General features: G+C 47.8%; 1 protein-coding gene across 1 annotated transcript in view; it reads right to left on the bottom strand.

The window, feature by feature from the left end:
- Positions 1-15000, bottom strand: part of LOC112255822 (vam6/Vps39-like protein) — a 39240-nt gene that overhangs the window by 5993 nt on the left and 18247 nt on the right. Inside the window, exons 11-16 of the mRNA XM_042326223.1 lie at positions 12635-12775; positions 11516-11657; positions 9042-9128; positions 8688-8761; positions 6492-6708; positions 6140-6268 (exon numbers count right to left, since the gene is read on the bottom strand). Coding sequence (XP_042182157.1) covers positions 6140-6268; positions 6492-6708; positions 8688-8761; positions 9042-9128; positions 11516-11657; positions 12635-12775 — 790 coding nt within the window. The remainder of the gene's footprint in view (positions 1-6139; positions 6269-6491; positions 6709-8687; positions 8762-9041; positions 9129-11515; positions 11658-12634; positions 12776-15000) is intronic.

The raw sequence follows: 15000 nt of genomic DNA, 5'->3' as shown, positions 1-15000 counted from the left end.
TTAGCCTGAAGTAAATAATGAAACATGTTCAATTTGGTTTAAATAATGTAAAAACACAGTGTTGGAGAAGAAAGTAAAAGTGCAATATGTGCTATGTAAGAAAGCTAACGTTTCAGTTCCTTGCTCAGAACATGAGAACATATGAAAGTTGGTGGTTCCTTTTAACATGAGTCTTCAATATTCCCAGGTAAGAAGTTTTAAGTTGTAGTTAATATAGTATTTATAGGACTATTTCTCTCTATACCATTTGTATTTCATTAACCTTTGACTATTGGATGTTCTTATAGGCAGTTGGGTATTGCCAGTGTAACAGTATAGCTTCCGTCCCTCTCCTCGCCCCTACCTGGGCTCGAACCAGGAACACAAATCAAATCAGATTTTATTTGTCACATACACATGGTTAGCAGATGTTAATGCGAGTGTAGCGAAATGCTTGTGCTTCTAGTTCCGACAATGCAGTAATAACGAACAAGTGATCTAACTAACAATTCCAAAAAAACTACTGTCTTATACACAGTGTAAGGGGATAAAGAATATGTACATAAGGATATATGAATGAGTGATGGTACAGAGCAGCATAGGCAAGATACAGTAGATGATATCGAGTACAGTATATACATATGAGATAAGTATGTAAACCAAGTGGCATAGTTAAAGTGGCTAGTGATACATGTATTAAATAAGGATGCAGTCGATGATATAGAGTACAGTATCAACGTATGCATATGAGATGAACAATGTAGGGTAAGTAACATTATATAAGGTAGCATTGTTTAAAGTGGCTAGTGATATATTTACATCATTTCCCATCAATTCCCATGATTAAAGTGGCTGGAGTAGAGTCAGTGTCATTGACAGTGTGTTGGCAGTAGCCACTCAATGTTAGTGGTGGCTGTTTAACAGTCTGATGGCCTTGAGATAGAAGCTGTTTTTCAGTCTCTCGGTCCCAGCTTTGATGCACCTGTACTGACCTCGCCTTCTGGATGACAGCGGGGTGAACAGGCAGTGGCTCGGGTGGTTGATGTCCTTGATGATCTTTATGGCCTTCCTGTAGCATCGGGTGGTGTAGGTGTCCTGGAGGGCAGGTAGTTTGCCCCCGGTGATGCGTTGTGCAGACCTCACTACCCTCTGGAGGGCCTTACGGTTGAGGGCGGTGCAGTTGCCATACCAGGCGGTGATACAGCCCGCCAGGATGCTCTCGATTGAGCATCTGTAGAAGTTTGTGAGTGCTTTTGGTGACAAGCCGAATTTCTTCAGCCTCCTGAGGTTGAAGAGGCGCTGCTGCGCCTTCCTCACGATGCTGTCTGTGTGAGTGGACCAATTCAGTTTGTCTGTGATGTGTATGCCGAGGAACTTAAAACTTGCTACCCTCTCCACTACTGTTCCATCGATGTGGATGGGGGGGGTGTTCCCTCTGCTGTTTCCTGAAGTCCACAATCATCTCCTTAGTTTTGTTGACGTTGAGTGTGAGGTTATTTTCCTGACACCACACTCCGAGGGCCCTCACCTCCTCCCTGTAGGCCGTCTCGTCGTTGTTGGTAATCAAGCCTACCACTTTTGTGTCGCCCGCAAACTTGATGATTGAGTTGGAGGCGTGCATGGCCACGCAGTCGTGGGTGAACAGGGAGTACAGGAGAGGGCTCAGAACGCACCCTTGTGGGGCCCCAGTGTTGAGGATCAGCGGGTAGGAGATGTTGTTGCCTACCCTCACCACCTGGGGGCGGCCCGTCAGGAAGTCCAGTACCCAGTTGCACAGGGCGGGGTCGAGACCCAGGGTCTCGAGCTTGATGACGAGCTTGGAGGGTACTATGGTGTTGAATGCCGAGCTGTAGTCGATGAACAGCATTCTCACATAGGTATTCCTCTTGTCCAGATGGGTTAGGGCAGTGTGCAGTGTGATTGAGATTGCATCGTCTGTGGACCTATTTGGGCGGTAAGCAAATTGGAGTGGGTCAAGGGTGTCAGGTAGGGTGGAGGTGATATGGTCCTTGACTAGTCTCTCAAAGCACTTCATGATGACGGATGTGAGTGCTACGGGGCGGTAGTCGTTTAGCTCAGTTACCTTATCTTTCTTGGGAACAGGAACAATGGTGGCCCTCTTGAAGCATGTGGGAACAGCAGACTGGTATAGGGATTGATTGAATATGTCCGTAAACACACCGGCCAGCTGGTCTGCGCATGCTCTGAGGGCGCGGCTGGGGATGCCGTCTGGGCCTGCAGCCTTGCGAGGGTTAACACGTTTAAATGTCTTACTCACTTCGGCTGCAGTGAAGGAGAGACCACATGTTTCCGTTGCAGGCCGTGTCAGTGGCACTGTATTGTCCTCAAAGCGGGCAAAAAAGTTATTTAGTCTGCCTGGGAGCAAGACATCCTGGTCCGTGACTGGGCTGGGTTTCTTCCTGTAGTCCGTGATTGACTGTAGACCCTGCCACATGCCTCTTGTGTCTGAGCCGTTGAATTGAGATTCTACTTTGTCTCTGTACTGGCGCTTAGCTTGTTTGATAGCCTTGCGGAGGGAATAGCTGCACTGTTTGTATTCAGTCATGTTACCAGACACCTTGCCCTGATTAAAAGCAGTGGTTCGTGCCTTCAGTTTCACACGAATGCTGCCATCAATCCAAGGTTTCTGGTTAGGGAATGTTTTAATCGTTGCTATGGGAACGACATCTTCAACGCACGTTCTAATGAACTCGCACACCGTATCAGCGTATTCGTCAATGTTGTTGTCTGACGCAATACGAAACATCTCCCAGTCCACGTGATGGAAGCAGTCTTGGAGTGTGGAGTCAGCTTGGTCGGACCAGCGTTGGACAGACCTCAGCGTGGGAGCTTCTTGTTTTAGTTTCTGTCTGTAGGCAGGGATCAACAAAATGGAGTCGTGGTCAGCTTTTCTGAAAGGGGGCGGGGCAGGGCCTTATATGCGTCGCGGAAGTTAGAGTAACAATGATCCAGGGTCTTTCCACCCCTGGTTGCGCAATCGATATGCTGATAAAATTTAGGGAGTCTTGTTTTCAGATTAGCCTTGTTAAAATCCCCAGCTACAATGAATGCAGCCTCCGGATAAATCGTTTCCAGTTTGCAGAGAGTTAAATAAAGTTCGTTCAGAGCCATCGATGTGTCTGCTTGGGGGGGGATATATACGGCTGTGATTATAATCGAAGAGAATTCTCTTGGTAGATAATGCGGTCTACATTTGATTGTGAGGAATTCTAAATCAGGTGAACAGAAGGATTTGAGTTCCTGTATGTTTCTTTCATCACACCATGTCACGTTAGTCATAAGGCATACGCCCCCGCCCGTCTTCTTACCAGAAAGATGTTTGTTTCTGTCGGCGCGATGCGTGGAGAAACCCGCTGGCTGCACCGCTTCGGATTGCGTCTCTCCAGTGAGCCATGTTTCCGTGAAGCAGAGAACGTTACAGTCTCTGATGTCCCTCTGGAATGCTACCCTTGCTCGGATTTCATCAACCTTGTTGTCAAGAGACTGGACATTGGCAAGAAGAATGCTAGGGAGTGGTGCACGATGTGCCCGTCTCCGGAGTCTGACCAGAAGACCGCTTCGTTTCCCTCTTTTTCTGAGTCGTTTTTTTTTTTTTTTTTTGGTCGCTGCATGTGATCCACTCCGTTACACTGGTTGTAAGGCAGAACACAGGATCCGCATCGCGAAAAACATATTCTTGGTCGTACTGATGGTGAGTTGACGCTGATCTTATATTCAGTAGTTCTTCTCGGCTGTATGTAATGAAACCTAAGATGACCTGGGGTACTAGTGTAAGAAATAACACGTAAAAAAACAAAAAACTGCATAGTTTCCTAGGAACGCGAAGCGAGGCGGCCATCTCTGTCGGCGCCGGAAGTCCGTCGACAATCGACAATAGCCACCATCGAAGCATCGTTACCCATCGCTCCACAAAAGCCGTGGCCCTTGCAGAGCAAGGGGAACAACTACTCCAAGTCTCAGAGCGAGTGACGTTTGAAACGGTGTTAGCGCGCACCCCACTAACTAGCTAGCCATTTCACATCGGTTACACCAGCCTAATCTCGGGAGTTGATAGGCTTGAAGTCATAAACAGCGCTGTGCTTCAAGCATTGCTAAGAGCTGCTGGCAAATGCTGTAAAGTTTGAATGAATGCTTACGAGCCTGCTGCTGCCTACCACCGCTCAGTCAGACTGCTCTATCAAATCATAGACTTAATTATAACATAATAGTATGATCTGGGACCAGGCTAGGTAACGATCATAGGAGTTGACAAGACAACACAAACAGATCTGGGACCAGGCTAGGTAACGACCGTAGGAGTTGACAAGACAACACAAACAGATCTGGGACCAGCATAGACATAGATGGCATATATTTCACATTATGAGTTATTTAGCAAACACTCCAGAGCGACTTACAATCATTGCATCCAAAGGACCGCATGCGATCACTAATAGCAGTCAGAGAGGACAAGACCAACCGTCTCTACCATGACCACTAGGGCTGGGAATGGATGGCCAGTATCACCATACTTACATGCCGATTCTCTATGTATTGTGATTCTCAATGCATTGTGATTCTCATGATTCTGTATGTATTGTGATTCTCATGATTCTGTATGTATTGGGATTCTCAATGTATTGTGATTCTCATGATTCTGTATGTAATGGGATTCTCATGATTCTGTATGTAATGGGATTCTCATGATTCTGTATGTAATGGGATTCTCATGATTCTCAATGTATTGTGATTCTCATGATTCTGTATGTAATGTGATTCGATACTGCGATTTTGTGATTTGATGTTTCAAACATATTGTTAAGTGTACAAAACATTAGGAACAGCTGCTCTTTCCATGACACAGACTGACCAGGTGAATCCAGGTGAAAGATACGATTCCTTATTGATGTCACTTGTTAAATCCACTTCAATCACAGTGTAAATGAAGAGGAGACGGGTTAAAGAAGGATTTGTAAGCCTTGAGACATGGATTGTGTATCAATCAAATACAAAATATCGTACATCAGCTGATATCTCAAAGTGCTGTACAGAAACCCAGCCTAAAACCCCAAAGAGCAAGCAATGCAGTTGTAGAAGCACGGTGGCTAGGAAAAACTCACTAGAAAGGCCAAAACCTAGGAAGAAACCTAGAGAGGAACCAGGCTATGAGGGGTGGCCAGTCCTCTTCTGGCTGTGCCGGGTAGAGAGGAACCAGGCTATGAGGGGTGGCCAGTCCTGTTCTAGCTGAGCCGGGTGGAGATTATAACAGAACATGGCCAAGATGTTCAAATGTTCATAAATGACCAGCAGGGTCAAATAATAATAATCACAGTGGTTGTCGAGGTTGCAGCAAGTCAGCACCTCAGGAGTAAATGTCAGTTGGCTTTTCATAGCCGATCATTCAGAGTTAGAGACAGCAGGTGCAGTAGAGAGAGAGTTGAAAACATCAGGTCTGGGACAGGTAGCACGTCCGGTGAACAGGTCAGTTGAAACTTGGAGCAGCAGCACAACCAGGTGGACTGGGGACAGCAAGGAGCCATCAGGCCAGTGTGTGTGCCATTCAGAGGGTGAATGGGCAAAGACAAAATATTTAAGTGCCTTTGAACGGGGTATGGTGTTAGGTGCACCGGTTTGAGTGTGTGGCAAGAACTGCAACGCTGCTGGGTTTTTCACACTCAATAGTCCCCCGTGTGCCTCAAGACTTGTTCACCACCCAAAGGACATCCAGCCAACTTGGTAACTGTGGGGAGCATTGGATTCTACATGGGCCAGCATCCCTGTGGAACGCTTTCAACATCTTGTAGAGTCCATGTCCCGACGAATAGAGGCTGTTCTGCAGGCATTAGGGGGTGCAACTCAATATTAGGAAGGTGTTCATAATGTTTTGTACACTCAGTGTATGTCTCCTGCAGAGCGACAAGAGTCATGGAAATAAGTGCTGAAAACATGTTGGCTCACTTTTTCAAAAGAAGATGAAGAATAAGCTCTAGGATGAACAATACTGGCGTTTCGGTGCATGTACAGACAACTAGCGCTAGCTAATGCTACCTAGCAAGTACAAATCGATACTTTGAGAGTCAACATATCAATATATCGTCCAAAATAATATTGCAATATGTAACTTCATCGAATATTTCCCCACCTAACTACCCATTCTTACCGTCAAAGGGGAAGTCACTGATAAGACGTCTAGGCTCGTAGCTGGTAGAGACCTCCAGGAAACATAGAAGCTTGTTCCTAAACTCTCCCAGGTCCCCCTCCTCCTTCCCAGCAGCCACTGCAGGAACCCCTACAGGACAAGGAAGACAGAACAGACAGATCCCAGCTGTGGAGTACCTCAGGGCAGTGTGCTGGGGGCTGTGGAGTACCTCAGGGCAGTGTGCTGGGGGCCGTGGAGTACCTCAGGGCAGTGTGCTGGGACTACTTCTTTTCTGTTATAGATCAATGATACTAGATATTCCTTAGGCCCCGCCCTGCCCCCCCCAAAAAATTGTAGTAGTATCAGGTCTTACCCTCGGGCAGGGAGTTGAGGTACTGCTTCATGAGCCCCTGGACCCTCTCCAGGTACAGCTGAATGAGGACGTTATGGAACTCTGGCTCCGTCTCCTCCCAGACATGTACGATGTGCTCAAGGTAGGGGATAGTGAGCTCCTTAAAGCCCTCCTTCAGGAAGTTCAGGACCTTGTCTCTAGGCAGGGTCTCTACCTCCGTCAGGTCCTCAGTGAAGATCTGGGACAGAAACAATATGTATATGACCTATAATGATACTGAATTGACATTTTCCCCAATGGAGAATCAATGTATTTTAGTATGTACACTACATGTTCAAAAGTATGTGGACACGCCTTTAATGAGTGGATTTGGCTATTTCAGCCATACCCGTTGTTGACCGGTGTATACAATCGAACACACATCCTTGCAATCTCCATAGACAAACATTGGCAGTAGAATGGCCCTTACTGAAGAGCTCAGTGACTTTCAACGTGGCAGTGTCATAGGATGCCACCTTTCCAACAAGTCAGTTCTTAAGATTTCTGCCCTGCTAGAGCTGTCCCCCGGTCAACTGTAAGTGCTGTTATTGTGAAGAGGAAACGTCTAGAAGCAACAGCGGCTCAGTCACGAAGTGGTAGGCCACACCAGCTCACAGAACGGGACCGCCGAGTGCTGAAGCACGTAAAAACCATCTGTCCTCGATTGCAACACTCACTACCGAGTTCCAAACTGCCTCTGGAAGCAACGTCGGCACAATGACTGTTTGTCGGAAGCTCCATGAAATGGGTTTCCACGGCTGAGCAGCCGCACACAAGCCTAAGATCACCATTCACAATGCCAAGTGTTGGCTAGAGTGGTGTAAAGCACACCACCATTTGACTCAAAACAAACTTAGCTTGTCACCAAAAGCACTCACAAACTTCTACAGATGCACAATCGAGAGCATCCTGGCGGGCTGTATCACCACCTGGTACGGCAACTGCACCGCCCTCAACCGTAAGGCTCTCCAGAGGGTAGTGAGGTCTGCACTACGCATCACCGGGGGCAAACTACCTGCCCTCCAGGACACCTACACCACCCGATGTTACAGGAAGGCCATAAAGATCATCAAGGACATCAACCACCCGAGCCACTGCCTGTTCACCCCGCTATCATCCAGAAGGCGAGGTCAGTACAGGTGCATCAAAGCTGGGACCGAGAGACTGAAAAACAGCTTCTATCTCAAGGCCATCAGACTGTTAAACAGCCGTCACTAACACAGAGAGGCTGCTGCCAACACACTGACTCAATCTCTAACCACTTTAATAAAGGAAAATTGAATGTAAAAATGTATCACTAGTCACTTTAAATAATGCCACTTCATATAATGTTTACATACCATACATTACTCATCTCATATGTATATACTGTATTTTATATAATCTATTACATCTTGCCTGCCGTTCGGCCATCGCTCATCCATATATACATATTCTTATTCCATCTCTTTAGATTTGTGTGTATTAGGTAATTGTTGGGGAATTGTTAGATTACTTTCTAGATATTACTGCATGGTCGGAACTAGAAGCACAAGCATTTCACTACACTCACATTAACATCTGCTGACCATGTGACCAATAACATCTGCTGACCATGTGACCAATAACATCTGATTTGATTTGAGCAGAGGAAACGCATTCTCTGGGATGCCGAATCAAACTTCTCCATCTGACAGTCCGACAGACGAATCTGAGTTTGGAAGATGCCAGGAGAACGCTACCTGCCAACTGTAAAGTTTGGTGGAGGAGTAGTAATGGTCTGGGGGTGTTTTTCATGATTTGGGCCTTAGTTCCAGTGAAGGGAAATCTTAACCCTACAGCATACAATGACATTCTAGATGGTTCTGTGCATCCAACATTTTGGGGGAGGCCCTTTCCTGTTTCAGTATGACAATGCCCCAGTACACAAAGCGAGGTCTATAAAATAAATGGTTTGTCAATATCGGTGTGGAAGAACTTGACTGGCCTGCACAGAGCCCTGACCTCAACCCCATCGAACACCTTCGGGATGAATTGGAGCACCGTCTGTGATCCAGGCCTAATCGCCCAACATCAGTGCCCGACCTCATTAATGCTCGTGGCTGAATGGAAGCAATTCCCCGCAGCAACGTTCCAACAAACAGTGCAGTCAACTAGGGTAGGCAAAGACGGTTCCAACTCCTGACAATCCTGTCTCACCTTGAGTCCGTCCTCAGGACAGATCTTCAGAACCCAGGGAGAGAACTCAAAGATAATGACCAGATTCTCCATCCCTGACAAGATAATGATAAGAGATGATTAATGGTATGCTCAGAGAGGACAGGTTTGGACGTGTGAGAATGGTGGAAAGGTTAAAGGTTAACTCATATGGTGTTGATGGTGGAGCTATATCGACTGTGGTGTTCTCTTCGTTAGTGCCGTCATACACACATCAACTCTGCTGTGTGGAAAGCCTATTATATGTTTCAATCCCAGTGTTCATTTACATGGATGTTTAATCCAAAATCATTAACAAAACATCTGCGTTAAGTTGATGTTGGGAGGTTAACTCACCCAGTCTCTGGAGGTACTGCACCGTCCTCTCATGTCCCTTTAGAGGAGAGTTAGCCTTGGTGGACTGATCCAACAACACCTGTAGGGCTGGGGGAGGAAGAGAGGAGAGTTAGCCTTGGTGGACTGATCCAACAACACCTGCAGGGCTGGGGGAGGAAGAGAGGAGAGTTAGCCTTGGTGGACTGGTCCAACAACACCTGTAGGGCTGGGGAGGAGAGTTAGCCTTGGTGGACTGATCCAACAACACCTGCAGGGCTGGGGGAGGAAGAGAGGAGAGTTAGCCTTGGTGGACTGGTCCAACAACACCTGTAGGGCTGGGGGAGGAGAGTTAGCCTTGGTGGACTGATCCAACAACACCTGCAAGGGAGGAAGAGAGGAGAGTTAGCCTTGGTGGACTGATCCAACAACACCTGTAGGGCTGGGGGAGGAAGAGAGGAGAGTTAGCCTTGGTGGACTGATCCAACAACACCTGCAGGGCTGGGGGAGGAAGAGAGGAGAGTTAGCCTTGGTGGACTGATCCAACAACACCTGCAGGGCTGGGGGAGGAAGAGAGGAGAGTTAGCCTTGGTGGACTGGTCCAACAACACCTGTAGGGCTGGGGGAGGAGAGTTAGCCTTGGTGGACTGATCCAACAACACCTGCAAGGGAGGAAGAGAGGAGAGTTAGCCTTGGTGGAACTGATCCAACAACACCTGCAGGAGAGGAAGAGAGGAACGTTAGCCTTGGTGGAACTGATCCAACAACACCTGCAGGAGAGGAAGAGAGGAGCACAAACAGGGTCAGGAAGAGGTGAAGGAGAGGTGTGAAGGAAGAAAAACAGGGGAGGGAAAGAATGCAGATGAAAAGGACGAGTACATAATACAATTCAGACAAGAATAATATAGATTTAGGTCGTCTGAATGGACAAGAATTGTATTTTTTTTTAAATGTAAAGAATGTAAACAAAAAATGTCACCAAATGTAAAGGTTTGCGGGGACGACAATTGCTCATCAATCGGATTGCACAACTTCTTTGGTTAACGACTTCTCTGCGGAACAAGGGTTGAAGACTTCACTACTCTACTTCACTACTCCTAATCATGCTACAGCCTACATGTTGATTTAGGCTACCTACCTATAGGCTACATGTTGATTTAGGCTACCTACCTATAGCCTACATGTTGATTTAGGCTACCTACCTATAGGCTATATGTTGATTTAGGCTACCTACCTATAGGCTATATGTTGATTTAGGCTACCTACCTATAGGCTACATGTTGATTTAGGCTACATACCTATAGACTATGGAATTTATGTGGTAATTAGGCCTTAATATAATTTTATTTAGAATTGATCAGAAAACATTTTCCTGAAATCATTTGCAGCCCAGTGTATTCCCAATCAGTCTGGAGCAACAGGCCATGAAACAGCATACTAACTCTAAATCAGTCTGGAGCAACAGGCCAATAAGAAGAGACTTGCTTTGGCCAAGAAACACGAGCAACGGACATTAGACCGATGGAAATCTGTCCTTTGGTCTGATGGAGTCCAAATTGGATATTTTTGGATCCAACCGTTCGTGTCTTTGTGAGACGCAGAATAAGTGAACAGATCATCTCCACATGTGGTTCCCCCCGTGAAGCATGGAGGAGGAGGTGTGATGGTGTTGGGGGGGGGGCTTTGCTGGTGACACTGTGATTTATTTAGGATTCAAGGCACAGCCCGTCTACCACAGCATTCTGCAGCGATACGCCATCCCATCTGGTTTGCACTTAGTGGGACTATCATTTGTTATTCAACAGGACAATGACCCAACACACCTCCAAGCTGTGTAAGGGCTATTTGACCAAGAAGGAGAGTGATGGAGTGCTGCATCAGATGACCTGGCCTTCACAATCACCCGACCTCAACCCAATTGAAATGGTTTGGGATGAGTTGGACTGGAGAGTGAAGGAAAAGCAGCCAACAAGTGCTCAGCATATGTGGGAACTCATTCAAGACTGTTGGAAAAGCATTCCAGGTGAAGCTGGTTGAGAGAATGCCAAGAGTGTGCAAAGCTGATATCAAGGCAAAGGATGGCTACTTTGAAGAATATCAAATATATTTTGATTTGTTTAACACTTTTGTTTAACATTTTTTGGTTACTACATGATTCCATTTGTGTTATTTCATAGTTTTGAGGTCATCATTATTATTCTACAATGTAGAACATAGTAAAAATAAAATAAAGAAAAACCCTTGAATGAGTCGGTGTCCAAACTTTAGACTGGTAGTGTTAGTATTCTTCAGACACCCCCACGGCGACAACGCAGTCTACACGCCACGGCGACGACACAGTCTACACGCCACGGCGACGACGCCGTCTACACGCCACGGCGACGACGCCGTCCACACGCCACAACGCCGTCTACACGCCACAACGCCGTCTACACGCCACAGTGACAATGCTCATTTCCTTTGAAGCATGGAGGAGGTGGTGTGATGGTGCTCATTACCTTTCTGATGCAGGCCCTTCTTCTCATAGAGGATGATGAGCTCGCTGTACTTGTGGGCCTTCTTCAGGATGTACTCACTCTCCTCAATGTGACAGTGGTTATTATCCAGACGCAATAGAGGGGACACCAGGGCCACGTTGGTCTGGAGAGAGGAGAGAGACACTAGATTAACACAGGGGACAAGTTGGTCTGGAGAGAGACACTAGATTAACACGGGGACACGTTGGTCTGGAGAGAGACACTAGATTAACACAGGGGACACCAGGGCCACGTTGGTCTGGAGAGAGGAGAAAGATACTAGATTAACACAGGGGACACGTTGGTCTGGTGAGAGGAGAAAGACACTAGATTAACACAGGTGACACGTTGGTCTGGAGAGAAGAGAGAGACACTAGATTAAACAGGGACACAGATGAAGACTAGTCCTGGACTGAGAAGCACTCAATGGACAACCTTTTATCTAGACAGTTTCTCAGTCCAGGATGAGTCTTCAATCAGTGTCCAGGAAACTGACCCTACATGCAGGTAGCATTACAATGGAATGGGGGAGTACGTCCGAGGTATCCATACGTACATGCAGGTAGCATTACAATGGAATGGGGGAGTACGTCCGAGGTATCCATACGTACATGCAGGTAGCATTACAATGGAATGGGGGAGTACGTCCGAGGTATCCATACGTACATGCAGGTAGCATTACAATGGAATGGGGAGTACGTCCGAGGTATCCATACGTACATGCAGGTAGCATTACAATGGAATGGGGAGTACGTCCGAGGTATCCATACGTACATGCAGGTAGCATTACAATGGAATGGGGAGTACGCCTGAGGTATCCATACGTACATGCAGGTAGCATTACAATGGAATGGGGAGTACGTCCGAGGTATCCATACGTACATGCAGGTAGCATTACAATGGAATGGGGAGTACGTCTGAGGTATCCATACGTACATGCAGGTAGCATTACAATGGAATGGGGGAGTACGTCTGAGGTATCCATACGTACATGCAGGTAGCATTACAATGGAATGGGGGAGTACGTCTGAGGTATCCATACGTACATGCAGGTAGCATTACAATGGAATGGGGGAGTACGTCTGAGGTATCCATACGTACATGCAGGTAGCATTTGAGCAGCGTGGTGTCGATGATCTGAAGGAGTTTCTTCCTGCTCTTGATGGTGGGAGTCCCTTCCATGAGGGGAGACGGGGTGGACGGCTCGGAGTCGTTCAGCTGCTTCACCAGGTGGCTGCGTTTCTGGAACACACACACACATCACTGTCATTGGGGTTTCCTCTGGTGGTGGGGGGGGCTGAGGTAGTGGGGGCTGAGGTGGTGGGGGCGGGGGGCTGAGGTGGTGGGGGGCTGAGGTAGTGGGGGGCTGAGGTGGTGGTGGGGGGCTGAGGTGGTGGTGGTGGGGGCTGAGGTGGTGGTGGGGGCGGGGGGCTGAGGTGGTGGTGGTGGGGGGCTGAGGTGGTGGTGGGGGGCTGAGGTGGTGGGGGGCTGAGGTGGTGGTGGGGGCGGGGGGCTGAGGTGGTGGGGGGCTGAGGTGGTGGTGGTGGTCGGGCTGAGGTGGTGGTGGGGGGGGGGGCTGAGGTGGTGGGGGGCTGAGGTGGTGGGGGGGGAAAGGAATATTTAGGAGACAATTTTAGAGGTCCCTAATCTTGGCGGTGAAGATAAATCTGAGCATTTTTAAGGTAATTTCCTGAAATTCTATGCATTTTTATCTTGCTCAAACATAACATCAACACTGCTAAATTCCGACCTAAAATAAACGCTGCTAAATTCATTATTTGGGGAATTTTAAATTCTCCCTGACTGTCTAGCTTTTATTTTGGTGATTAAGAACCAACAAAGATGATTTAAAAATAAATATTTGGCCCATTACCTTTTCTACATACTTTAGTTGACACCGAAAGCATTTTTTCCATCACAAATTACGATTCTTTTTTACACTGGACTTCGACGACCCCCCAAAAAAAAAGTGCTTAGGATTACAAACGGCAGACAAATCCCTGTCCATCAGCACAACACCCTGCAACTAACTACAATATTATCTAGATATGAATCAAGCCAGCAGTGGACTGCAGGGTACTATGCTATTGGATCAACATTCACCTGAGACAAGCCAGCAGGGTGACATGCTACTGGATCAACATTTTCCTGAGACAGCACAGAGACAAGCCAGCAGGGTGACATGCTACTGGATCAACATTTTCCTGAGACAGCACAGAGACAAGCCAGCAGGGTGACATGCTACTGGATCAACATTCACCTGAGACAGCACAGAGACAAGCCAGCAGGGTGACATGCTACTGGATCAACATTCACCTGAGACAGCACAGAGACAAGCCAGCAGGGTGACATGCTACTGGATCAACATTCACCTGAGACAGCACAGAGACAAGTCAGCAGGGTGACATGCTACTGGATCAACATTCACCTGAGACAGCACAGAGACAAGCCAGCAGGGTGACATGCTACTGGATCAACATTCACCTGAGACAGCACAGAGACAAGCCAGCAGGGTGACATGCTACTGGATCAACATTCACCTGAGACAGCACAGAGACAAGCCAGCAGGGTGACATGCTACTGGATAAACATTCACCTGAGACAGCACAGAGACAAGCCAACAGGGTGACATGCTACTGGATCAACATTCACCTGAGACAAGCCAGCAGGGTGACATGCTACTGGATCAACATTCACCTGAGACAGCACAGAGACAAGCCAGCAGGGTGACATGCGTCAGGTAGTACTACACGCTGGTTTACACCCCCCCCACCCACCTGTGTCAGGTAGTACTACACGCTGGTTTACACCCCCACCCACCTGTGTCAGGTAGTACTACACACTGGTTTACACCCCCCACCCACCTGTGTCAGGTAGTACTACACACTGGTTTACACCCCCCCCACCCACCTGTGTCAGGTAGTACTACACACTGGTTTACACCCCCCACCCACCCACCTGTGTCAGGTAGTACTACACGCTGGTTTACACCCCCCACCCACCTGTGTCAGGTAGTACTACACGCTGGTTTACACCCCCCACCCACCTGTGTCAGGGAGTACTACACGCTGGTTTACACCCCCCCCACCCACCTGTGTCAGGTAGTACTACACACTGGTTTACACCCCCCACCCACCCACCTGTGTCAGGTAGTACTACACACTGGTTTACACCCCCCACCCACCCACATGCGTCAGGTAGTACTACACACTGGTTTACACCCCCCACCCACCCACCTGTGTCAGGTAGTACTACACGCTGGTTTACACCCCCCACCCACCTGTGTCAGGTAGTACTACACGCTGGTTTACACCCCCCACCCACCTGTGTCAGGGAGTACTACACGCTGGTTTACACCCCCCACCCACCTGTGTCAGGTAGTACTACACACTGGTTTACACCCCCCACCCACCTGTGTCAGGGAGTACTACACGCTGGTTTACACCCCCCACCCACCTGTGTCAGGT

This window comes from Oncorhynchus tshawytscha, linkage group LG08, assembly GCF_018296145.1.
Source record: "Oncorhynchus tshawytscha isolate Ot180627B linkage group LG08, Otsh_v2.0, whole genome shotgun sequence".
NCBI lineage: Eukaryota > Metazoa > Chordata > Actinopteri > Salmoniformes > Salmonidae > Oncorhynchus > Oncorhynchus tshawytscha.
This window is presented reverse-complemented; position numbering and strand designations above follow the sequence as displayed.